A 25,229-nucleotide genomic window follows, 5' to 3' on the forward strand; every position below is an offset into this window, starting at 1 on the left:
GGGGAGGGGGGGGGGGGCGGGCGGGGGGGGGGGGGGGGAGCCGGGGGCTGGGGGGGTCCTGGAGCACGGGGGGTCCGGGGGGCGGGGGGGGGTCTCAGGGCAGGGATGGGTCCCAGGGCAGGGGGGTCGTTCCTGGGACAATGGGGGCGTCCGGGATAGAGGGGGGGTCCTGGGGAAGGAGGTGTCTCTGGGATATGGGGGGCACCCGGGCCGGATGGGGGGTTCCAGAGGCAGTGGGGGACCCAGAGACAACGAGGGTCCCGATGCGGGGGGATTCCTGGAGCAGGGGGGATACGCGGGTCCGGGGGGGTGTCCCGAGCCCGGGGGGCTCCCCGGGGGGGGAGTTGGGCCCTTCGGGGGCTCCCCGGGGCCGGGGTAGTCCCCGGGTCGGGAGGGGGTGTCCCAGGATGGGGGGGGTCCCGGGGCATGGGGGGTCCGAGGTAGAGGGGTCCGGGGGCAGTGGGGTCCCAGGTCGAGGTGGTTGTCCCAAGGCAGGGGGTCCCCGGTGCCGGGGGGTCCCCGAGCGGGGCCGGCAGAGCCGGTGCGGGCGCGTTGCTGGGGCTGCACCGCCCCGCCGTGGCCGCGGCCACCCCTGCAGGGACCGGGACGGGGGTCCCGCGGTTCTCACCCCGGGGGTGGCCCCTGGAGACTGGTGGGGGGGTTTGGAGGGGACCCACGGGAGGGACTGGGGGGGCGCGGGGGCGATGTCACCGGGTCCTTGTCCCCGCAGGGTCCTTGTCCCCGCCGAGCTCAGCTGGGAGGATGGGACCGGGCTGTGGCGATGGACCCGGGCTGACGGGGCGGATCCTGGTTTATATGGTGGGTCCCGGTTTATGTGGTGGATCCCGGGCGATGGGATGGATCCTGGGTGTTCTGGTGGATCCTGGTTTATGAGATGCATCCCAGCCGGTGTGGTGGATCCCGGGTGTCACGATGGATCCCGGCTGAAGTGGTGGAAGCCACCGGACAGGATGGATCATTGGTGATGTGGTGGATCCTGGCTGCAGTGGTGGATCCTGGGAGTTTTAATGGATCCTGGCTACAGTGATGGATCACTGGTGATGGGGTGAATCCTGGCTGCAGTGATGGATCATTGGTGATGTGGTGGATCCTGGCTGCAGTGATGGATCCTGGGAGTTTTAATGGATCCTGGCTCACACGATGGCCCCTGGCTGATGTGATGTGTCCTGGCTCAGGTGACGGATCCCTTCACATCCCTTCTCCAGCACTGTTACTGCCATGTCCAGCAGTAACCAAAGCATTGAGTGACCCAACTGTGTCCTTCCCAGGCCATGTCCCCTCTGTCACCCCATCAGGGCCACGGGGGTGCCCAGGCTCACCCCCAACCATGTCCATGCTCTGGCACTGCTGCCACACCCTCCCTCCCAGGCCAGGCATGGAGCAGGAGTCCAAAGTTCTGGATGTGAGCTGATCCCATTCCAACACCTCTGCAGGAGGGAAGGGTGCCCAGGGCTGTGCCCAAACCCCCAGTGGGTCTGGGGGGAGGAACATGGACCCTGGGCAGACTCACGTGGCTCTCCAGCCTCACATCCGAGGTAAACACTCAGTGCTAAATTAGACTTGAAAAAATAAATTTATAACCCTTGGTTTCATCATATTCCTCCCCAAATCCTCAGCCAGGCAGAGCTCAGAGCTGGCTGAGCTCTGAGACCCCCAAAGGACAGGTGCCCATGAACTTCGTGGCTCAGGGGTTGATGCTGGATCACAGTTTGGCTTCAAACCTTGGGCAGAAATGGTGTCAAAGTCCAAATCAACTCTTGCTGAATTTAACCTCAGGGGTGGGAACAGACTAATCCCAGTGTGGGGTCACAGGGTGCTGAGCCCTGCTGAGGGTGGGACCGTGGGAAGGGTCAGCACGGTGCAAACACTCCCAGAATCAAACATTTCCATGCACTGAGCCAAAATAAGTAATTCCTGGTGAAATGGGAAGCTTCTTCCCCTCCATCCGTTGGCCACATGTCACCCTGTTTGTACAAGTGCTCAGACTCACTGGGATTCCCCAAACAGACCCTCTGGAAAAGGGTTTTTAAGTCCAGCAGCCACCCAAGTGCAGCACAGGGACAGGGATGGTCCTGGATGCTGAAAATGGGGGAAAACTGGTGGGAAAGAAAGGCCAGTTTTGGGGGCTCTGTTCACACGGGATGAAATGCAGAGCTGGAGCTTCCCCAAGACAGGGAATTAGGGGAATAAAGGATATCGGGGCATCACCTGGGCAGCAGGGGATGAACCATCAGCTCTGTGAACCACCAAGCCCAGCCTGCACAGAGGGCAGGAGGACAAAAGCAGGAAAGAAACCACAAGAAGATTGGAAGTCCCAGGGAAAGGCATTCCCTGTCCCTTCCTGCAAGAGCTGCTGGGCTTGGAAAGGCCAAGGAACACTCAGGGGATGTTCACTTCCAACTTGCTGCCGGAGGAGGAGGTTGAAGGTGCTACAAGTTTGCGTGGCCTCCTCCAAATCCCAGGCCCCAGAGGGAGGGATGGACACAGTGGGAAGCAGTGATGGGTTTGTGGTTGCTCTGTTCTTGATTCTCACAGAATCTCAGACTGGTTTGGGTTGGAAGGGACCTTAAAACTCATCCAGTGCCACCTCCTGCCGTGGGCAGGGACACCTCCCACTAGCCCAGGTTGCTCCAGGTTCCATCCAATCTGGCCTTGGACACTTCCAGGGATTCCAGGGGCAGCCACAGCTTCTCTGGGCAACCTGGGCCAGGGCCTCCCCACCCTCACAGGAAAGAACTCTTTCCCAATATCCCATCTATCCCTGCCCTCTGGCAGTGGGAAGCCATTCCCTGTGTCCTGTCCCTCCATCCCTTGTCCCCAGTCCCTCTCCAGCTCTCCTGGAGCCCCTTTAGGCCCTGCAAGGGGCTCTCAGCTCTCCCTGGAGCCTTCTCTTCTCCAGGGGAACCCCCCCAGCTCTCCCAGCCTGGTTCCAGAGCAGAGGGGCTCCAGCCCTGGAGCATCTCTGGGGCCTCCTCTGGACTCTCTCCAGCAGCTCCACGTCCTTGTGCTGTTGTTCCCAGGGCTGGGGCAGCTCTGCAGGGGGGTCTCAGCTGAGGGGGCAGAGGGGCAGAATTCCCCCCTCCCCTGTCGGGGATGCAGCTCCATTCACTGCCCTGGGCAGCCTGGGCAGTGCCCAACCAGCCTCTGGGGGAAGAACCTTTGCCTGAGATCCAACCTGAGCCTGCCCTGACACAGCTCCAGCCATTCCCTGGGTGCTGTCCCTGTGCTCACAGAGGGATCAGAGGAATCTGCCAACTCCAATTAAACCTTTCCTTAGAGCCAAAGCCAGATTCCAAAGTTCTGTATTTTTCAAAATAAAGATCACACGTTGTTTAGAGACAATCTACACAAGAGTTACAAAAAATAGTCGCCCAGGCATAAGCATACACAGGTTTGTTAATTATACACATATGGTTACAAGTGTGCTTGCAAAAAAGTTCATTGGAAATATACACAAGGCTCTGTAAATGTACACCGTGTAGTGTTACAATTCTATATTCAAACAAGGAAAATTGACAGTATGTTACATTCACTTACAAGTAGACAAAATGCAAAATACAGTTCATCTTCTGTACAAAAAGGGGAGGTGATTCACACTTTACAAGGTGAAAAGGGACTCTGATTGTAAGGAAAACTGGGGGGAGGGGGCTGTACTTTTGCACTTTTTTGTTTCTTACTGTCACAAAATAAGCAAAACATTACTTTGTAAGAGTCAAAAAAACACTATTTGGAACTGAATCAGTTTTGTAGAACATTTAGAAAGGATCGCTACCGTTCAACTAGGTGACAAATAAAACCAAGCATTTATTTTTCTTTCTTTTTTTTTTAAACATTAACTAGGCTGTATAAAGAGAACATTTCCTTCAAAAGAAAAAATTTACTTCTGGTTGAAATTACAATTTACAATATACAACACTATATGCTACGACCATAAAAGGTGTGAATATACACTGAAATGCACAGGTTTTGCTAATTCTTTTTTTTTTTGTTTTCTTACCAAAAAACAGGTTTTTATGTCGATTCAAACTTCTCCACATTTACATTACAGAGGTTTACAAATGTACAATTGTACAGTCAGAAGTATGTTCCACTACTAGGGTACATTATAGATACAGATCAGACATCAAAACAAGAAAATACTACAAATTTTTATATATGTAAAGTCTACACCAAGTATACACTATATATTTATAGAAGCAAGACCAAAGCCGAGTTGGATTTTTGTTTTTTTTTCTTGTTTTTTTTTTTCTCATGCTAAATAATCAAATTTTGTGTCTCTCCAGGTGAACAGACCAGAGGAGGCAGTAAACAGGTACCCCCACCCCCCACTTTTAAAACCTCTGGGTGTTTTCTCCCCCAAAAAGCCAGCTAAGCTCCCTCCTCCTTCAGCATGTTATACTCACCAATAAAATAAAAACATCGGAAAGAAAGCAATTAAAAAGTTTTAAAAACTGAATTTTCTTTCTTGGTTTGTGTGTGTTTTGTTTTGTTGTTTTTTTTTTTTTTTTTAAAACCCAAGCTTTAAGTTGAATTTTTGTTCTTTTTAGTTATTTATAAACAGTGTTAAATGTGTCGGGCCGTTGAACTGAAATTCAAACTTCTGCCTGATTTTTGCCTAAAAGGAAAAAAAATTAAAACCAAAGAAGTGTTTGCCAAATGTTTGCCCGTGAGGCAGATGAATTAAAAAGGGTTTGTTTGTTTGGTTCTTTTTTTTCCCCGTTTGTTTTCTTCAAACCAACCACCCTGAAAGTTTCCACATTTGGAATATAGATACAACAGTGAACAAAAAAAAAAAAAATGTGGCCTTCCATGTACATCTGAGACCTATGTACAAGTATTCTATACACCAGTAAAACAGCAGGGCAATTAGTTAATTAAAAAAAATAATTAGTACATGTTATGCATAATAAAATTAAAGAAATTTACAAAGGCTTTGCTTTTCTTTGTTGTTTGTTTTTTTTTTTTTTTTTTTTTTATAGTTTTTTTTTTTAGCAACCGTCGAGGTGGCTCTTGAGTGAGAGTTGGGGTGTTGGTGGTTGCTGGTTGTGGGGGCTGGGGGTGGCTCTGCTGGGGCCCCCTCAGATGATGCCGTTGGGGGGGCCACAGATGGGCCCCAGGTCCACCCCGTTCTTCATGTAGTACTTCTCCAGCTTGGCCAGGATGTGTTTGCCGTAGGTGTATTTGCGCAGGGTCGCGATGTGAGGCCGGATCTGGGAGGGGAAAAGCACAAAAAAAGTGGGATTTAGGGACCTGTGTCACGTGAGGTCTGTCCCTGGAGAGCTCCGGGTCCTGCCAGAGCGGCAAAAACATCTGAGATGTCACAGGATCAGTTGGAACCCCCAAGGATCATTCATCCAACCCCTGGCCCTGCACAGACACCCCAACAATCCCACCCTGTCCCTCAGAGCATTGTCCAAACCCTCCTGGAGCTCTGGCAGCCTTGGGGCTGTGCCCACTGCCCTGGGGAGCCTGGGCAGTGCCCAACCAGCCTCTGGGGGAAGAACCTTTCCCTGAGATCCATCCTGAGCCTGCCCTGGAACAGCTCCCTCGGGTCCTGTCACTGGATATCAAAGCACCCTTTGCTGTCATCACACAGTTCCTGGGAATTGAGGGAATCATCCAGAACTCACGGGTGGGATTTTTCACCTGGTTGAGCAGGTGGCAACACGGATTTAAATGTAGTGGTTTCACACTGAAGGAGGGTTAGATGGGATAGTGGGGAGAAATCCTTCCCTGTGAGGGTGGAGAGGCCCTGGCCCAGGTTGCCCAGAGAAGCTGTGGCTGCCCCTGGATCCCTGGAAGTGTCCAAGGCCAGGTTGGAGCAACCTGGGCTGGTGGAAGGTGTCTCTGCCCATGGAGGGGGTGGAACTGGATGAGCTCTGAGGTCCCTTCCAACCCAAACCATTCCAGGATTTCATTATCCTGACTTTCTGCTCTCCAAATGGGAGCTGCAGCGGGGATGAGGGAATAGCCAGGCCTCATGGACAGCAATTCCCTGCTCCATAGGTGGACAGATCCCCACCACTGACCATCACCCTCCCATGGGAAACTCATCCCAAACTTATCCTCTGGCAGCAGCTCAGCCTCCAGCCCTTTAAATTCCTGTTCCACCTCCAGGACCCACCTCCCAACAACCATCAGTCCATGCCTTGGCTCCCCACACCCCATTCCCAAGGTCTGGTGGCTGTGCTGAGGAAAAGGAGCAGTGAAGCTCCCCAGGTCCAACAATTCCTTCTTTGTTCACCTTCATTCCCAAGACTTTCTTTTTCTTTACTGACGGAACCATTAAAATTACTTTCCAATTCTATTTTTTCCAACAAATTGCCCTCTTTAAACCCCACACAAAGTGCTGTTTGTACAACACCTACATTCCCAATCCATAGCAATTCCCACAGAGCACAAGCTCCACTTTCCCAGACTTTCCTTCAGCCTGATAACACAGCTCAAATCTTCACATTCACTCAGCCCTATTTAGCTGTCAACCCAGTGCTATTTTTGACAGCCCCACTGATAATCTAATTTGCATTTGATTCAAAAGACTTTGCTTGACAGGAAAAAGAAAGTAACATCAGTAATGATAATTTGTATATTTTTTTAACACACAGCTCTCTATTACAGATTAGCAGAGCTACAGGCCCTTCTGCTGCAGTTAAATTGGGTGCATCCCTTGCCAGACATCCTCATTTAATTATCTTCAGCATTTCTTCTGGACTAAACCAGATTTTAGTCTAAAAGAACTACTCTGAGTGATTCCTAAATGTAAGAATTAACCTTCCTGAAGATTATTTCAGTTGTTTATGTTGATTAATCTACTGAACAACTGCCTCGTGGAAGTAAAACCAGCTCACTCACACTAATTCCCACTATTTATAGAAAATCCACTTGGTCTGTTTTACTCAAGGATTCTTAAATATAGTAAGAAAAATTCTTCGTTAGGATTTCAATAACTGACACTATTCCCAGTTCCTCTTTAAAATAAATCAATGAGCAGTGGGTTTTCCAAGTCAGTGTCAGACAGGATTTCATTTCTATTAAGAGCTCTGGATGGAACTGGGGTTTTTCATCAAGGGACACATCCCAAAATTTGTCCCTAAAGAAAATAACCTCAGTTCTACCACCCAATTAAAGCCTCTTATTTTCCATTCATTGCAATTACAAAGCCCTGCAAATGTGACCTTTCACAGCAGGGAAAAATGAAGACATTCCCTGATTTCAGAGCTCCCTGCCCTTGGGACAACAGGCAAACAGCCCTTGGGGCAGGATTGGCAGAAAGGGAGATTTCATTCCAAAGTGGTTTCATTTTTGACATATATGAAGTTTTGGGATAGTTCTGCATTCAAACATTGCAGTATAATGCTAAACCATACAAGTTTTGGACATCAGGAGGAACTTCCTCATGGAGAGGGTGGTCAGGCTGGAAGGGGCTGCCCAGGGAGGTTTGGAGTCCCCACCCCTGGAGGTGTCCCAGGAAGGCCTGGCCGTGGCACTGAGTGCTCTGGGCTGGGGGACAAGGTGGGGACTGGGCACAGGGGGGATCCCTGGGCTGGGAGGGCTTTTCCAACCTCAAGGACTCCGGGATTCTGTCAAGTTTCCCATCCAAACCCATTTCCAAGTGCCCAGCAGAGGATTTGGTTGGTGGGGTGGGCTCGCAGGGGCAGCGGCGCGGTGTCACCCCACAGCCCTCCCGAAGGGACACTGGCACAGGCAGGGCTGGCAGCCCACAGGGTGGGGGCCAGCGGGTCTGGGCAGCTCTGGCTCAGCCCCACAGAGCGCTAGAACTGCTCTCATGAGCCACAGCTGCTCAGAGAGGGCAAGAGTGTCGTCATTGCCAGAGCCCGGGGACCCGCCAGGGCCCTGCCACCAGTGCTGGGGGGCTGAGCAGGGTGTGCTGCCAGGGCAGGGCTGGGGCAGAGGGGCACAGGGACTGCTGGGGGCAGCCAGCTGGATGTAAGGCCAAATGGCATCTTGTTACCTCTCCAGAAAGCTGGAGGGGTACTTTGGACAATGGTATGGAGTGACAGAACAAAGAGGAATGGCTTCACACTGAGGGCAGGGTTAGATGGGATGTTGGGGGGAAATTTTTCCATCAGGACCCAACATCTGAAGGATGTGGAGCTGCTGGAGAGAGTCCAGAGGAGGCCCTGGAGATACTCCAGGGTTGGAGCCCCTCTGCTCTGGAGCCCAGGTTGGGGGGGTTCCCCTGGAGAAGAGAAGGCTCCAGGGAACCCTAAGAGCCCTTTCCAGGGCCTAAAGGGGCTCCAGGAGAGCTGGAGAGGGACTGGGGACAAGGGATGGAGGGACAGGACACAGGGAATGGCTTCCCACTGCCAGAGGGCAGGGAGAGATGGGATAGTGGGGAGAAATTGTTGTGTGTGAGGGTGGGGAGGCCCTGGCCCAGGTTGCCCCGAGAAGTTGTGGCTGCCCCTGGATCCCTGAAGTGCTGCTAGCCCAGGATGGAGCAACCTGGGCTACCAGAAGGTGTCCCTGCCCATGGCAGGGGGTTGAGAACGAGATGAGCTTTCCAACCTGTTCTATAACCTTCACATTCCAGCTGCTGCTGAAATACCCAACTCAGCCCCCTCTGGTACCAGGCAGCTCATCCCAAACCAATCCTCAGCCTCCTTCTCTCTCCTCACCCACCGCGACAGCGACGAGCTTTGCCTCATCAACCCCCGGCACCCGCTCACCTTGTGCATGACAATCTTCCTCTGGGCTGGCTCTGCCACATCGATCATCTTCTGCACCACGTAGTTGGCATATTGATCCTTCATCATGGTGTATAAGGCACTGTGGGGGCCGTCGTTCATGGTGCACACCTCGTCGATCAGCATGGCCCGCTCCGTGCGCGACGCGTGCGTCACACACTTCTCCACCACGTTACTGCAACGACACAGGGGGGAGAACCCGTGAGCCAGGAGCTCCCCTGGCCTTCCCAGCCAACCAACCCCAAGGAGATCTGTCACGCTGCCAGTGCAGGTGCCAGCTCTTATGCTGTCCCTCATTTGGGACACGTGGAGGTGGTGGTGGAGTTCGGCGATGTGAAACGAGAGAGCAGAGCTTGGGATCCGAGAGGGAATTTGGGAAATGGACCAGTTCAGGGTTTATTTCACCCGAATTTGTGTAACTTCTATAATGATCAGTGTCTGTTCTCAAAGTGTGTCCATCAGAGAGTCACAGAACCACAGGATATTCTGAGTTGGAAAGGACCCACAAGGATCATCAAGTCCAGCTCTTAAGGGAATGGCCCATCGAGTCCATTCTTCTCCACCACAACGACACAACAAGGAGAATCCAGGGCTTTCCAGCCAACCCCAGGGACATCTCTCAAGCTGCCAGCAAGGGCAGGTCATCTGGGACAGAGGAAGGTGCTGGTAGAGCTCAGTGAGGTGAAACAGGAGAGAGGAACTTGGAATCTGTGAGGGAATTTGGGAAATGGACCAGTTCAGGTTCTGTTTCACCCAAATTTGTGCAGTTCTACAACAATGCTGTACGAGATCAGTGCCTGTTCTCACAGCTTGTCCATCAGAGAACCACAGAATATTCTGAAGGATATTGGAAGGGACCCACAAGGATCAGAGTCCAGCTCTGAAGTACATGGGCCACACGGGGATCAAACTCACAGCCTCGGTGTGTTTTTAGCATCAGGCTCTAGAAGGAGTTATTTTGTTTGCTTTCCTCTGTACTGGGACACAATGGGAATGGAGATCCAAGGTTAGAACAACAGGGAAATGCTTATTCAGGAATGAAAAATCTCAGCAAAGGCAGAGAATTTCCAGAATTCCTGAATATATTAATGACTCGTCTCTGCTCTCCGGAGAGCCAAGTTAAGTAGGATACATGAAAGGGGACCAAGGCATGTGCTGGTCTCATCTTCCACATCCCTGCCTGACTCACAGAACCATCAGTGGTTTGCTCAGCTCAGGGGACATCCCACACTAATTAATGCTCCATCTGGAAAAAAAGGAGTTGAGGAAAAAAGAGCAAGGCAAGTCAGGGAGGAAGAACCTGAAATAACAACACGAAGACCACGCTCTCCTAAATCTCATTAATGTTACACCTCCCTCGTGTCCCCAAGTACTGAAGCACTATTTTACTCATCACAGAAAGGGGGAATACTGAGCCTTTGAAGAGCTCAGCCTTCATGTTCAGTGGTTGGAAGCACATCCAGCAGGAATTTACACAGGTGGGAAGTGTTGCTTTGTCCTCGCAGCCACAAAGGCACCTGGGTTTTGCTTTACCCACATGTAGCTCTGCAGCATTTGGAGTCAAAACTGGGAATGCTGAGAGGGAATCCCTGTGCACACCCCAAAAGGGACTGCAAGGCTCAGTATGCCGAAATGCTGGGAAATGATGCTGTGAACATAAATTCTTCTGTGAAAAGCGGGATGAAAAAGAATTGTTGTGACACTGATTTCTCAAACTCCCTTCGCAGTGTTCCGGGGCAGTGAAATGCTCTGAGGGCATGGTATTACCAAGGGACAGTGACCACTTAAAATCCACCAAAATAAAACACACAGGAACTCCTGGCCAAGTTCAGGAGCTTGGATCAGAGCTACTCTTCCACATTTACATCCTCCTTCATTACTCCAAGACTTACCTTGCTGATGCACCCGAGGTTATAACAGTTATAAATAACATTTTTTTATTAAGCAAAAAGTTCTTTTCACCTATTTCACCTCCCTACAACCCACCCCTAACTCTTGTGTCCATGCTCCCAGAGGGCTGGAGGCTTTAAGGAAGGAATTCATACCTAGCAAATTTATGTTGACTCAACACGAGCACGTTGCCTCTAATTTCTGCTACAATCTTGCTCTTATCCTCGGGCCGACCATGTTCTAGCACATGCTGGATAACATAGTTCCCATACTGATCCTGTTTGAGAGACAGCAGAAGTGTGTGACAAAAGGTGGACAGGAACCATTCACAGCAAACCAGTTCCCAATGTGCAATCAGAGTTACAGACTTCAACTAAAAACTAATTGAAATATCTACTGTGCAAATCATCTCAATACTTTCTGCTCCCACAAAAACGTGCATTCCAAATTCTAAATCCATTCTAGAGTGAAAAATGCTGCATTTCTGTAGCAATTGTATCGATTGTAAAACTCAAAACAATGTTCTTCCACGGGAAATGTCAATATTCTGCTTATTCCCAGTTTTCTTCCCTTTCTCCAGGTTCAAATGTATCAAATCATGTGTCCTGGAGGGCTGTGCCACGGGACACTGTCCTTAAGCATATTCATGTTCTGAATTTGGGGATATTCAGATCCCAGGATATAAATATTGCAGTTCACAATCCCAGAAATGGCCTGATGCCTCAAATCCATGTCCAACCTCTTCCCACTTCCCAAATCCTGAGCACACAGGACAGGCTTTGTTTGCTGGATTTGCTCAATCCATTGTGCCCCAACAGCAGAATCCATGTAAAATCCTGCTAAACCAGGTTCTCAGAAGGACTGCAAGGGAGAGGAAAGGCAGCCAGGAAGGGGGTGTGCATAAAACCAACTCATTTTAAGAACAATTACTTGACACTTCCTTTTCCTGGGAATAATCAGCTCTTGGCACAGGCTCCTTTCAACTCTCACTTGCACTGTGACTCCTGGAAGGCAGCACCAGGACACGTTTCCACCTGGGATCCATCCCAAAGAGGAAGGTCACTACACTTCTGGTAGCCCATGGACATGTGCACATGACCAAAGCAGCCAGTGCTGACCAATTCCTGCTTCCTCTGCTCCTTGCCATTCCTCCTGCGAAGGGAATCCCACAGCCCCACACGGGCTGCAGGAGCTTTCCCAGCAAAAAGCAGAGACCCAGAAACACCTCCCAGCACCTGCATCCCCCTTCCCACACCCACCTGCACCAGCTGCTCGGTGTGTTGGTGAAGCTCCTCCAGGATGGGCAGGGTCTGCTCGGGAAGACAGTGCTCCAGGATCCTCTGGATCACGCGGCAGCCGTAGGGGTGTGTGGACAACGCAAACACCTGGGGCCAGCAGGGACAAAGCACAGGCACCAACACCTCTGTTAGTCCTTGGCAATCCCAGAAACCTCCCAGAGTTAAATGCACACATGCTGGTTTTTCCTGGCCAGCTCCAGACACATCCAATGCAACTGGAAACAGCTGTTCCCCACTGCCAGGTGATCACACCCCATCCCTCCCTGTGCTTCCCCACCCATGGAACAGGAAAACCAGTGGTAAAGCCTCTTGATTAATAAAAGAACGCTGGGGCAACCAGGCATTATTAGGAGCTCTGTTCCAGAGGAATAATTCCAACCCAAGTTTTGAGCTATGTAAGAAATGCTATCAGCCAGAAAAGTTAAAAACGCCCAGCAAAGGATTTTCCTCAACTGTTTGGATTTGTTTAAAAGCCTTAACAGTGCTTAGGAGAAGTGACAACAAAGCATCTATCTCATTTCTAAAGGATTAGCAAATCTGTGGGTAAGAACATGACACGTTGGGTTATTGCTGCTCAGTTTTCTGTCTCAAGCACAAAGTCCTGTTTGGTTGCCCCAAATTAACAACAGCAGCAAATCCCAGCACTGAAGTTAAATCGACAGCTTGAACATTTTTAATAATTGTTGAGTAAACTGTGCAGGGAAACAGGGCTTGGATTGCAATTAAGTGCAGGAAAGTAGTCTGGAGGTGATAAGTTTAATCCTCCATGTGAAGGTTCAGATGAAACTGGTCAAGGAAATGTCAGTGCCATCAACTTTCTGCCTTCCCAAACTCCCCAAGGAAGGGCTAAAGCTAAACTCTAACCAGCAAATCTGCTGACCAAGTTCCCAGCTAGAATCATGCTTGTTTTGACACAGCCAAGCAAGTTCCCACTTTCCCAGCTGAGCCAGGACTAAGAACTCCTGGTTCCTGCTGGAACAGCCCCTGGCTGTCCTCACATCCCTGGGGCAAATCCCTCAATACTTCAAAGTCCCCCTGCAAAGCCAATTAAGCTGAGGTTGAGAACACCCAAAGCAGCACTCCCGGAACAGGAGATGAGCTGACTGCAGGCAGAGCAAAGCCAGCTACACAATTGGTATCGATTCAGGAGAGCACAGCAATATAAAACCCATCCAAATCAGGAACAATTGCCCTTTCCTAGATGAAACTCGAATTTTTCCTCTGGTCTGAGGCCCTTGGGAATCAGAATTCCTCCTAATCCCACCCTTGCAGACAGGGATCATAAGGAAAGTTTGCTACAGGCAGCACAACACTCTGCTAACTGGGAAGATGGATTAAGGAGAGACTTGTTTTCCCTCCATCAGTCAAAAATACTTGATGTTCCAGAAGAACAGCCTTTTGCAGGGATGCTTTCCTGTGCCAGATCTGCACAGAAATGATAACACAGACGTGACCAAGGAGCTTCAGGGCTCCCCCCTGAGGCTGCATCAACCTTTCAACCCATACTTGCTAAGATTTAAAATTCCAAAGAGTTCAGCAAGTCACAGCCACTCTCAGGCTGTTAAAAACAGGAATACAAGGAGTGAGGATTGGGCAAGGACTCACCTGGCCCTTGAAGGCATCGATGATGAACTGCAGGGACTGAGGCTGCACGCACTCAATGCACTTCTGCACCACGTGGTTCCCGTTCTGGTCCTTCACACACTTGAGGACGTGCCCGTCCAGCTCCCGAACCATCTCGTTCTATGAGGGGGAGAGAGGACAAACAGAAAGCACCACCAGCATTCCCAGCTGAGAAAGGCACTGACACCCTGCTCAGGAACATGACAGGCATGAAGGATGTACTTCCAGCTGGGAGTTCTCCAGTGGCCAAGTGCTGGGCTACAGGAACCAGCAGGAAAAATCCTACTGTGACATCCCATTAGAAAGCTGGGCTAGTGGAAGGTGTTCCTGCCATGGCAGGGGTGGAACAAGGTGACCTTAAGATCCATTCCAACCCAAACAATTCCATGACTCTATGAAGCCCTTCTTCCATTAATCAAGAGCCTCCTCTTACAAGTGAAATAACCAAATTAAAGACATTTAACTGAGCCACAACTCCCCTGTGCATCCCCCATTTTCTCCTCTGCTCCCCTCAAAGAGAACAAATCTAAAATGCCCAAAGTTCACAGACTTTTTTGGTATATCAGTGTTACATGTCACTAAAATGGGCTCAGCTCTGGGATCTGAATTTGCTGGTATTTAGTGACTGAGCAGATGAAGTTCAGACATGACTAATGTACCCCACGTGCAGGCTGAAAGCTTCACTCAGAAACAGAGAATGACACTTCTGGGGGATTTTAATGCTATGACAGAAACTGGATGAGTTCAGTTTGTAACTGAATCAAACCCAGGCATTTTGGGAGCACAGAGAACCCCAAAATGCCATTCTGGAGGAAGACAGTAAATCCTTGGAGCAGCACGGCTGCTGACACACTAAGGCTTAGCTCAGGCTCAGCCTAAGGGAAGGAGCACTCCTAAAGCCTCTTTCAGTTCTTAATTTAATAACCCACACTGAGATTCCTGTACACCCCTTTATGAGCAGCCTGCCCAGTGTATTTCTCATTATAATTCATTGTTCCCAAAACCCTTGAGGAAGTGCTTTATTAATGAGCTCTGAGTGGGACTCTGGCTATCAGCCACATCTCTCCAGTGCCAGAACCAGGAGCTCCTCATCCATCTCCCTGCAGGAAAGCAGAATATTGACCCACATAGCAAGGCAATGATAACTCAGTGAATATTAAAGGCAAAACTCTGGCTTCTTTCAAGGGGTTTAAAAATATCTTTTAATTCACCATCATTCTCAGTTTCCCCTCCATACATAATCTGCTTTCAGGGAATTAACAGGGCCTCACGCCCAGGTAAGTGGAACAAGGAGATGACACGAGGTTGGCACGTACTCATCATGCACATGGAACACAACAAACACGCCAGGAACCAAAGCACACCAGGCACAGGAGGAACAGGAGAGCAGGCTCAGGAACGTTCAAACATTGAGAAGAAAGTTAAAATTGAAACTTACAATTACCTGCTGGTCTGGGGGGATGAACTCCAGGGCCTTCTGGATCACCCTGCAGCCGTACATCTGCAGCGCCAGCGACAGCACGTGCCCGCGGATGCGCTCTGCCAGGGCCAGCTTCTGCTCCAGGCTGCCAAACTGGGGAGGGCAAAACCACTCACTGCCAGCACAGCGCCAGCCCACGGCCACACGTGGCACAGCTGCCACAGCCAGGGCTGAGACAAGGGATTCTGGGTGCACTGAGAAGGAAGGAAGTGCCCAGCCCACCTCGGGCACAGGGCAGGTGAGTTCTGTGTCTGCCTGAACGTGTGTGAAACACTCCTGGAGCCACCAGGGTGACACGTGCCAGGTCACTGACCCTGGACAGGATGGACAGGGAGGTCACAGTCCCAAACCTGCCAGAGCTCCAGGAGTGTTTGGACAATGCTCTGAGGGACAGGGTGGGATTGTTGGAGTGTCTCTGCAGGGCCAGAGGTTGGACTGGATGATCCTTGTGGGTCCCTTCCAGCTCAGGATATTCTGTGATTCTGAATTACTGGGCACAAGCACCACGAACACTTGTGGAGAAGGACCAGACCAGTGCCAGAGGGAGGGACGGGGGTGTCTGCCCAACCTCCTGCTATGGAACACAACATTTATCCAGCAGGTGCTGTTTGCTGGAAAAGTTTCTCATCTTCCTAAATACTGAAAGCTCAGCACAGCATCTCTGTCTTGTTCCTAAACAAGACAGCTCAGCACAGCAACTCCGAAAAGTCTTGGATCTACATCTCACAGAATCCCAGAATGGTTTGGGTTGGAAGGGACCTTAAAGCTCATCTCATTCCAAACCCCTGCCATGAGTAACATTCCACTGGAAGGTCTCATCTCCTGGATATGGTGCTATTTACTCCTCCACCTTCTGCATCTCACAGAAAATGTTACTTTCCAGCTGAATCTTTAGGAGTCCCACACCTCAGTGACTCCAGCAGCAAACATGCACCAGCCTGTGGGGAGGAGATGACCTCAGTGCTGACAGTTATCCCTGGATTTAGCCTGATGGCAGGGTTTCCATAAGCACATCCAACACCTCAGGACAGCAGGGGAATGCAGACTTACTTCAAAGAACTTCTGGATGACGTAATTCCCAAACACATCCACCATGAGCTGATAAGCTGCCTGCAGGATCTCGTTGAACACCAGCTGACGCTCTGCTGGGGTGGCACGTTCCAGTTTCAGCTGAATGAACCTGGAAAACAGGGCTGGTGTGATGCCACTGGCACATTTGTTCATTCAAACCCTTCCAAAAGCCTCACAAGTGCGTTCCAGAACCACCACAAAAAATCCTGTTACGATATGACAATGAACTGCTCCTTTCATTAACCAGGAGTGTCCTCTTAGAATTTAAACATCTAAACTTCAGAAATTTAACTGATCCACAACTTGCAAAGGTCTCCCACATCTTTCAAACACAGTTGCTCCATCCAGCTATCTGAAGCCTTGGGGTGGTCACAGCCATGAGGTTCATGGAGACACATTACTGTTGGTACCCCAAAAATCTCTTCATTCCAAGCAAAGCAGATCTCAATGAACAGATACAGGAAAGCATCGTGCCCAGCTGGCTCTTCAGAACGAGTTAAGCTGTGCCAGTGGGACTAACAAGCAAATCACAGAGCAGGCAGGCTCCTCTCTAGAGGAGGAACTCCTGCTATGGGCACTTGTACCCAATCTTTGAAGGGTCAGTGTGACATAACTTGGCTTTCCACACCTCCTACTCCTCATTCCACCTCTCTGCTTTGGGAGTGTAAAGGTAAAAGACCCTTCTGGAAGATTTATTACAAGGAGATCAAGGCTAATTTTGCTTAGGAAGACCTTCCTGCCTGAAGAGGCACCTTTCCCAGGGACAGCTTTAGCTGTTTTCTCCTCCTGCATGCCAGAGAAACTCTCCCTGGTACGAGGAAAAGAAAAATCCTTGCAGACATGTCTGAAGGCTTCCACTGAGGGTGGGGTGGGGATGATAAAAGCCCTGAGAAGAACAGGGGGCATTGTCTTTCCCCAGGCCTGGTGTTAAGGTTAACATTACCTGTAACAATGTTCCATAAGGCAAGCACTGATTAATACTTAATAGTACACTACTTAATAGTACACTACTTAATAGTGCAATACTTAATAAATTCTCCCTGATGGCTGCAAAGCCAAGCCCTTGTTACTGTCCACAGGAAGCTTGTTTTGTCTCAAACTGTGTAGAAGGTTTGGATACTTCTGAGCCAGGTTCTTTTTTACTACACATAACTCTTCTCCTTTTTACAGTTATGGTGTCTTTCAGAATATTTCACCACCCCTAGTTCTGAACAGGCTTTTGTTCTGCATTGTATATTGATGCACTAACACAGCCAGAAATAAATGCTATGGCCAAAGACAGCAGTACTGGTAATGTTAAACAATTAGTGCAAGAGAAAAGATGGAAGAAGAACTTAAATCCTGCAGCTTAAGAAAGCAGGCTTAGCAATACTGATGGTTCTTTTAAAACACTGATTTCTGTAAACTAACGTTTCCTTTCTTCTCAAAACAGTCGCGTTTTCGACTTCGGAAAATAAATTTTCCTACAACCCTTCCGCTGCCTGAGCGTTATTTTTCATCCCAGGGATGCCAAACACAACTGAAAGGCTCCCAGCCCCACCTGGAGCCGTGCTGGTCCTGGGAGAACTCCATGATGTGGCCGGCGATCTCGCGCAGCTGCAGGTTGGGGTAGCGGTTGTTGCGGAAATCCTCGAGCAGGCGGCTGCGGCCGGAGGGCATCACGTCGGACATGCCATAGCGCAGCCGGGACGAGGGGAACAGGGTGCTGCTGGGGCTGAACAGGCTGGAGGCACTGCTGGCACTGCGGTACTTGGCCTCGGCGCCCGGGGCCGCGGAGATGTAGCGCCCGCTGCCGTTCGTCAGCCCCCCTGCGCGGACACAAGCAGGGCCATCGTCAGTCCCAACCACCTCACTCCCAGTTACCCCTTTCCCACCACGTGGGTCTCTGACACACAGCCAGGCAGGGATCCCAGGTGGAATTCCTTCACAGGAAGGGTGGTTAGACACTGGAATTGCTGCCTCACCCTAATTCCCACTGTTTATGCACCACCCTGCAAGGCACGGGCACAGTGAGAGGGGTTGTCATTCCCAACCATCTGAATCCTAGTTACTCATGTTCCACCATGATGGGTCACTGACAATCAGCCAGGCAGGGATCCCAGGTGGAATTCCTTCACAGAAAGGGTAGTTAAGACATCAGAAAGTGCTGCCTCACCCTAATTCCCACCGTTTGTAGAAAAACCCCTTGGTCTGTTTATTTTTGACAGCCTCAACCTAATTTGCATTTGAGCCAAAAGACTTTGCTTGACAGGAAAAAGAAAGTAACATCAGTAATGATAATTTGTATATTATTTTAACACACAATTCTCTATTACAGATTAGCAGAGCTACAGGTCCCTCTGTTGCAGTTAATTGGGTGCATCCCTTGCCAGACATCTTCATTTAATGACGTGGCACTGAGTGCTCTGGGCTGGGGGACAAGGTGGGGACTGGGTACAGGGGGGACTCCATAGGCTGGGAGGGCTTTTCCAACCTCAAGGACTCCGGGATTCTGTCAAGTTTCCCATCTAAACCCATTTCCAAGTGCCCAGCAGAGGATTTGGTTGGTGGGGTGGGCTCGCAGGGGCAGCGGCGCGGTGTCACCCCACAGCCCTCCCGAGGGGACACTGGCACAGGCAGGGCTGGTAGCCCACAGGGCCGGGGCCAGCGGGTCTGGGCAGCTCTGGCTCAGCCCCACAGAGCGCTAGAACTGCTCTCATCAGCCACAGCTGCTCAGAGAGGGCAAGAGTGTCGTCATTGCCAGAGCCCGGGGACCCGCCAGGGCCCTGCCACCAGTGCTGGAGTGTCCAGGGAATGACTGGACGTGGCACTCTGAGCTCTGGGCTGGTAACTCAGATTAGAGAATGGTGACAGTAACACCAAGGTCACGGGTTCAATCCCTGTACAGGCCATTCATGGGCTCAATGATCTTTGTGGGGCCCTTCCAACTCAGAACTTTCTGATCTCTTTCCAGTTGACCAGGTGGGGATCAGTCAAAGGTTGAACTCGATGATCTTGCAGATCTTTTCCAACCTAAATGAACCTATTTTAGGATTCCCAACAAAGCTGAGAGAGCTGCCCCCAAAATAATTTACATGGGAACGTGTCCAAGATCATTCCTCAGTATGGCACTGCTGCATTAATTTAGGAACAGCAACAAACTGCAGCCAAGGACTTTGATGATCCTGGTGTGTCCCTTCCAACTCAGGATCCTCTCTGATTCTGTGACTATTCAATGACATGGAATCTACGACTGTGATTCCATGACAGACTGAAATAAGTCCTGTTCCTTGCTCTGTTTCCAAACTGTCTGAGTCAGTCCAGTGTCAATCCCATCACTCCAACTTTTGGCTAATTTGCTCTTTCCAACTATCTTCACCTCCATCCTCAGGTTTTTCCCACCTATCCTGCTGCTGTGCCAAGAACTGATTTAAAAGAAAAGTGGGGGACAGAATTAAGATAGATAAGGACAAGGCAAGTATAAAAATTGTGGATAAAAAGCTCCAACTCACTATTAAATACGGGTGAATAACAATAAATTAAAACCAGTAAATAAATAGGGTTTAAAATCCTGTGCTTTCACAAATGGTCTAAATATCTGCACCCAGGTTAAGAGAGATGCTGTGTTACCCCAAAACAGGAATATGGGGAACAGGTTCATCACACAGGGAGCAGAGTGAACTGTCGACAGGAACCAACCTAAACCTTCCAATGCTGTTTCCTTGTCTGTGGTTTTTCAGGATTGGTTTCAGTGCTGTGGCAGAGCACTTTTCCCTCTCCTGCAGGGCTCGGGATCCCTCTGCTGGTCACAGAGCACAGGAGGAGCCAGCACGGATTTTCCTGGGTGGAACAAAGTCCTCCCAAGAAAAAGGTCCTGATCACATGGGAATCTGCCACCTGCAAGGCCAGGGTGAGGCAGAGGGGGCAAATCCATGGAAATAAAGCTCCCAGGAGTCTGTGCCAAGGAGGGAAGATCTTCAAGGAAAGCTGGGCAGGGCTGGCTGCACAGAACAGACTTGCTCCTGGCAATGACAGGGGCTAGAATTAAAATATTAAATAAAATAGAGCTGAGGGAGCTGCACTCCTTGGTCATCGATACCTGAAGGAAGATCCCATGCAGGAAACAGCACATGAGAATTATGGATCTGATAACAGCCTAATTAATTATTGATTATGACCTCTGTGGGTTCCTTCCAGCCGAGGATATTCTGTGATTCTACATCTCTGAGGTGGGTAAATGACCTCTGGAGCTGGTGCCAAACCTGCCCTTTCCTGAGGGAGAGACTTGAGAGCTTCATGCTCAGCCTTGTGCTGCCTTGGCCATCACCTCCTTCATCTGTGACTCCTCAACTGAGCAACAGCTCTGAAAAGCCATCTGGTGATATTCCCTGCTGCTGGAAGGCCCAGGATTTTCAAAGGACAATAAAGCACCTCTGAGGCAAAGGAGATCCAGCAGAGACAAGCTGAGCAATGGGGCACTGACACTTCCCATGGCATTTGAAGATCTCAGAGTTATCACTTGTTTGAAAGCCTGGAGCAAGAGTCAGGAGTGAAGTGGAAAACTAGTTCCTGATCTCTGCAAATGGCTGTGGGAGGGGAGGGTTCAGCACTCAGGCTCTTATCTCCTGGGCCTTATGTCTCAGTTAAGAGGGAAAGCACAGCCTGTACAAAAAACCTGTCAGAGGTTTTCTGAGAAAACCACCATCATTTGAAGATTCAAAATAAACCACAAATCACTCCAGTTTTCCACCTCTCTCTCTCTCTCCTGATGGAAATGGTGACTGCAGGTCTGCCCACGATGTTCAACATCATCCTGGGAATTAAGAGTCCCTGTGAGGGACAGGTTTCCTAAATCACACAATTCCTAAATTCTGAACCCACCAAAGGCCAGAGATCTTGGGGTGCCTCAAGCTCCTCTGTGCCAGGGTGTGGTTGGGAATGTGACTTGTTCAGATCCCAGATTTCAGTGGGATCTTATCAATAGTTACAATGAAACAGCTCCTTCATCCCAGGAGCCAGGCTGGGAGAGCTGAGGGGGTTCACCTGGAGAAGAGAAGGATCCAGGGAGAGCTGAGAGCCCCTTGCAGGGCCTAAAGGGGCTCCAGGAGAGCTGGAGAGGGACTGGGGACAAGGGATGGAGGGGCAGGACACAGGGAATGGCTTCCCACTGCCAGAGGGCAGGGAGAGATGGGAGATTGGGAAGGAATTGTTGTGTGTGAGGGTGGGGAGGCCCTGGCACAGGGTGCCCAGAGAAGCTGTGGCTGCCCCTGGATCCCTGGAAGTGTCCAAGGCCAGGTTGGAGCAACCTGGGCTGGTGGAAGGTGTCCCTGCCCATGGCAGGGGGTGGAATGAGATGAGCCTTAAGGTCCCTTCCAACTCTTCTGGGATTCTACGATTCAAGAGCAGGACTCAGGCTCGTGGCTCCTCAAGCTCTTTGAGACACAAGGGTAGAAAAAAGTACCTGGGATATGTCAGGAAAAATCTGTATCTGGGGAAGAACAAGGGGCACAGGTTCTGCTGGAGACTCCAGGGTGGACACACAACTGATATTCACTCATGGCTTTTGAGCAGTTCCTATTCTGAACTGGTAACTCTTCTCAGGGCTTGCTGGGACACTGGGGACAGACATTAACCTGGAAAAATTACTGATTCCAGGGGGGAAAAAGGCACAATGAGAGGATGAGGCAGAAAGAAATCACAGGGGTAGCAACACAAAAGCTGCTGTATGAAGACAAAACACTTTTTGAGCAAGACTTTCATAAGGTCCTCAAATTCCTCTGCAACACAGGAGTTGCTGTAATGAGGAATGTGAGAACAATGGGGAACAGGGAAGATGAGAAGATGGCTCTGTGGGAACACAGGGGGAGCAGCCAGCCCTGCTGCTGTCCCTGCAGAGGGACCCTCAGGGCACTGCCCCAACCTGTCCCCCCAGGCAGCCCCACAGCCCTTCCAGGGGGTCACAGCCAACTGGTTATCAACTGCTCAGCCAAAATATCCCTAATTTTCCCCATCTGTATCCTTTTTCTCACACTGATCCTGCCTTTTAAGTGACAGGTTGACTACAGGATGAGGCAGCTCTCACTCGAGCAGTTCCTGCAAGAATATCATAGGATTAAAATCCTTACTTATCTACTGATCCCCATTCCAAACTGGGAAACCCAGAGCCAGACACATCCAGCCCCAGTTTATTGGGACCACACCAGCCACACACAGAAGGGCTGACAAAATCTGCTTGTGGCACTGCAGAGAATCATGGAATGGTTTGGGCTGGAAGGGATCTCAAAGATCACCCAGTGATCCACCCCCTGCCATGGACAGGGACACCTCCCACTAACCCAGGTTGCTCCAACCCGGCCTTGGACACTTCCAGGGATTCCAGGGGCAGCCACAGCTTCTCTGGGCAACCTGTGCCAGGGCCTCCCCACCCTCCCAGGGAAGGATTCTTTCCCAATATCCCATCTAACTCTGCTCTCTGGCACTGGGAAGCCATTCCCCCTTGTCCTGGTACTCCATGAGCCAATGTAACCTGTCCAGCAATAAATGTAATAATTAAAACCCAACACATTTAGTAATTTATAATCTCTTTGATCAATGCTGGGGCAGCAAAGCCCCTGCTGCCTTTAGCACCCAAAGGTGACTATTTATTCCCAGCTGCTTTACCCCAGCCATGCACAGTTGAGCACTGAATCCACCTTGGAATATCAGGCACAGATTTAGCTCAGCTCTCCTCCTCCAGCAGCTCTTCCTGCAAGAACTGCCTGTGTGGTTATTTCAGATACTTGTGATTGCCCAGACATTTCACAAGGTCACTTTACAGCACCAGAAAAAAAACCTCAGCTTGATAAATCCACACCATTTTTCACAACTCTGAGCTTTCAGGGAGTCACAGGAGCCAGAGTTGGATCTTTCCACACATCACCAACCCAAGGAGTGATTGACTCACACCATGAGACACGACAAAGTCAAACCCACAACTCACACTGCATTTAACCAGGGATTTGCTGATTCCAACCCAGGTTTAATGCCAACTTTATGTCACCGTGTAACCCTGAAATCAGAGTTTTTGAAGTGCCTCCCCCAGGTTGTCTCCCCCCACACAGCCCAGGCAGGACGTGGTTCTGAACCCCACTGCTCATATTTTCCTTTGTGCAAACAACACATTTGGGTGTTCCCATCTGTCCCTTCAGTTTTAGATATTTAGAAATCACCCTCATCCTCCTGATCACAAACTACTGGTGGTATCACTCCCAAATGGAAAAGGAGTCTCTCATAAGGAAGAAGAACAATGTCTGTGCTGTCACAGAATCAGGGAGTGGTTTGGGTTGGAAGGGACCTTAAAGATGATCTCATTCCACCCCTGCCATGGGCAGGGACACCTCCCTCCAGCCCAGGTTGCTCCAACCTGGCCTTGGACACATCCAGGGGCAGCCACAGGTTCTCTGGGCAACCTGGGCCAGGGCCTCCCCAGCCTCACAGAAAGGAATTCCTTCCCAATATCCCATCTCTCCCTGCCCTCTGGCAGTGGGAAGCCATTCCCTGGGTCCTGTCCCTCCATCCCTTGTCCCCAGTCCCTCTCCAGCTCTCCTGGAGCCCCTTTAGGCCCTGCAAGGGGCTCTCAGCTCTCCTCAGAGCCTTTTCTTCCCCTATGGAAGTATCAAACCTTTGGCTGCCCCTGGAATCCCTGGAAGTGATTCCAGGGATTCCGAAGGAAACTCCAACTCCACTTCCCACTGTGCTCCACTGCAGGTGAAAGAGAAACTTAAAGAAAGTAAAACAATCTTTCACGGATTTTAAGGTGAAACCCCCCCAAATTCAGAGCTATTCCAGGTGAGATTTCACTTGCAGTGTCACCAAGCAGAGTCAGCCATGGAGGGATCCTGGTTCCAAGGGGAAGAGTATTTTGGGAAGGTGGGAAACCCCACACTGACCCTCTGGGGCACAACCCATCTATGTGAGTGTTAACTCCAATTTCTGTCCAGAGTTTGCACCCAATCAGACCAACCTTTCTCTGATCCAGTTTTTAAGTTTCATTCTTTTGTTTGCTGCAGGGGCAATGGATTTTTTTCCAAGTGCCAGATGTGGAATCTGGTCCCTCCTTCAGCACTAATTTATTGTGGCTATTTACCTGTCAGCCCAAGGACTGAACAGCTGCATAAATAAAGCTAAAACCCTTCCAGTTCTATGAAAGCTCTGAACAAGCATGATGGTAAATCTAAATCTGATCTCAAAAAAATCACATTTATTCCTATTCCAGCTAAACTATAGCCTGCATCAAATTTATCACACGTGCATGTACTAAACATGATAAATACAGTGTTTGCTGAGTGTGTATGTGCCTGTAGAACTGGTTTGATAACCAAGTTTTGTTAAATCCAGCAGACACATGACAGAACCAAAAAAAAGGGTAGTTTTTTTTGAGCAAATGCTAAATTACCTGGTGCAGGTGCAACAAATAACCTATTTTGTTTATTTATGAGGAAATAACGCTTCAGGAGGTTCAGATGAGCACTGCTTTATTATTTAATATCTGCTTTATTTATCTGAAAGATTTATTTAATGTAAGAGCTCTGGGCCAAGCAGAAGCTTTTCCAGAAGGTGCAGCTGGTGTCAAGTCATGTATCTGACCAAAATTAAGAGGATTTCTCCCTGGCACTAAAATGGGCTTTTTGAAAAGGCCACATTGATGGGGAATCTTTCAAAGGAAACTCCCCAAATCCTCAGCTAAAAGCTGAGCACTGCTCCAGATAATATTGGTTAAAAGGAGAGACTGTATTTCAAGCTCATTATTGCTGTAAATTTAACAGGTATTTTAAAACGTCACATTTAGAACTATTTAAGTTGAAGGCTCTGCCCTCCCTATTCTACTCAATAAACAATTGGTGCTGTTACCAAGATCCGTGCAGGAAAAACCTGTTTTTCAAACCCTTGGAAGCGTTATCCATAGTTTTGAGCTGAGGGAACAAGGAGGCAAAGCAGAAATCTCCTGTTCCCAGAGGATTTACTGCAAGGGACAAACACACCACGAGGGCTGCACTCGGTATTAAAGGGCTTTTTCCACCTAAATGATTTCTGTGATCCTACACAACTCCTGCTTCAGTGTTTCGCTGCAAAAAAACAGGGAATGAGGGCAGCAGGAATCCAGTGTTTCACTGCAAAAAACCA

The 25,229-nt window shown here is 49.7% G+C and overlaps 1 protein-coding gene and 2 non-coding genes across 8 annotated transcripts in view; all 3 read right to left on the reverse strand.

The window, feature by feature from the left end:
• Nucleotides 1-3,306: 3,306 nt before the first annotated feature.
• Nucleotides 3,307-25,229, reverse strand: part of PUM1 (pumilio RNA binding family member 1) — a 60,516-nt gene continuing 38,593 nt past the window's right edge. For 4 of the 6 annotated variants that reach the window (XM_027667347.1, XM_027667351.1, XM_027667349.1 and 1 more), the window contains exons 13-20: nucleotides 17,629-17,896; nucleotides 16,068-16,197; nucleotides 14,976-15,110; nucleotides 13,520-13,657; nucleotides 11,876-12,001; nucleotides 10,772-10,893; nucleotides 8,709-8,901; nucleotides 3,307-5,231 (exon numbers count right to left, since the gene is read on the reverse strand). In XM_027667347.1, the coding sequence (XP_027523148.1) occupies nucleotides 5,100-5,231; nucleotides 8,709-8,901; nucleotides 10,772-10,893; nucleotides 11,876-12,001; nucleotides 13,520-13,657; nucleotides 14,976-15,110; nucleotides 16,068-16,197; nucleotides 17,629-17,896 (1,244 nt within the window). In that variant the 3' untranslated portion in view covers nucleotides 3,307-5,099. The remainder of the gene's footprint in view (nucleotides 5,232-8,708; nucleotides 8,902-10,771; nucleotides 10,894-11,875; nucleotides 12,002-13,519; nucleotides 13,658-14,975; nucleotides 15,111-16,067; nucleotides 16,198-17,628; nucleotides 17,897-25,229) is intronic. The other 2 variants (XM_027667352.1, XM_027667348.1) reach the window with 1 other exon arrangement.
• On the reverse strand, nucleotides 7,772-7,854 carry LOC113958825. The gene has a single exon (XR_003531641.1). It is a non-coding gene; the product is annotated as a small nucleolar RNA SNORD103/SNORD85 (small nucleolar RNA).
• On the reverse strand, nucleotides 18,750-18,832 carry LOC113958824. Its single transcript, XR_003531640.1, has one exon. It is a non-coding gene; the product is annotated as a small nucleolar RNA SNORD103/SNORD85 (small nucleolar RNA).

The sequence above is a fragment of the Corapipo altera genome, unplaced genomic scaffold, assembly GCF_003945725.1.
Source record: "Corapipo altera isolate COAL_440 unplaced genomic scaffold, ASM394572v1 215, whole genome shotgun sequence".
In the NCBI taxonomy this organism is placed as follows: Eukaryota; Metazoa; Chordata; class Aves; order Passeriformes; family Pipridae; genus Corapipo; species Corapipo altera.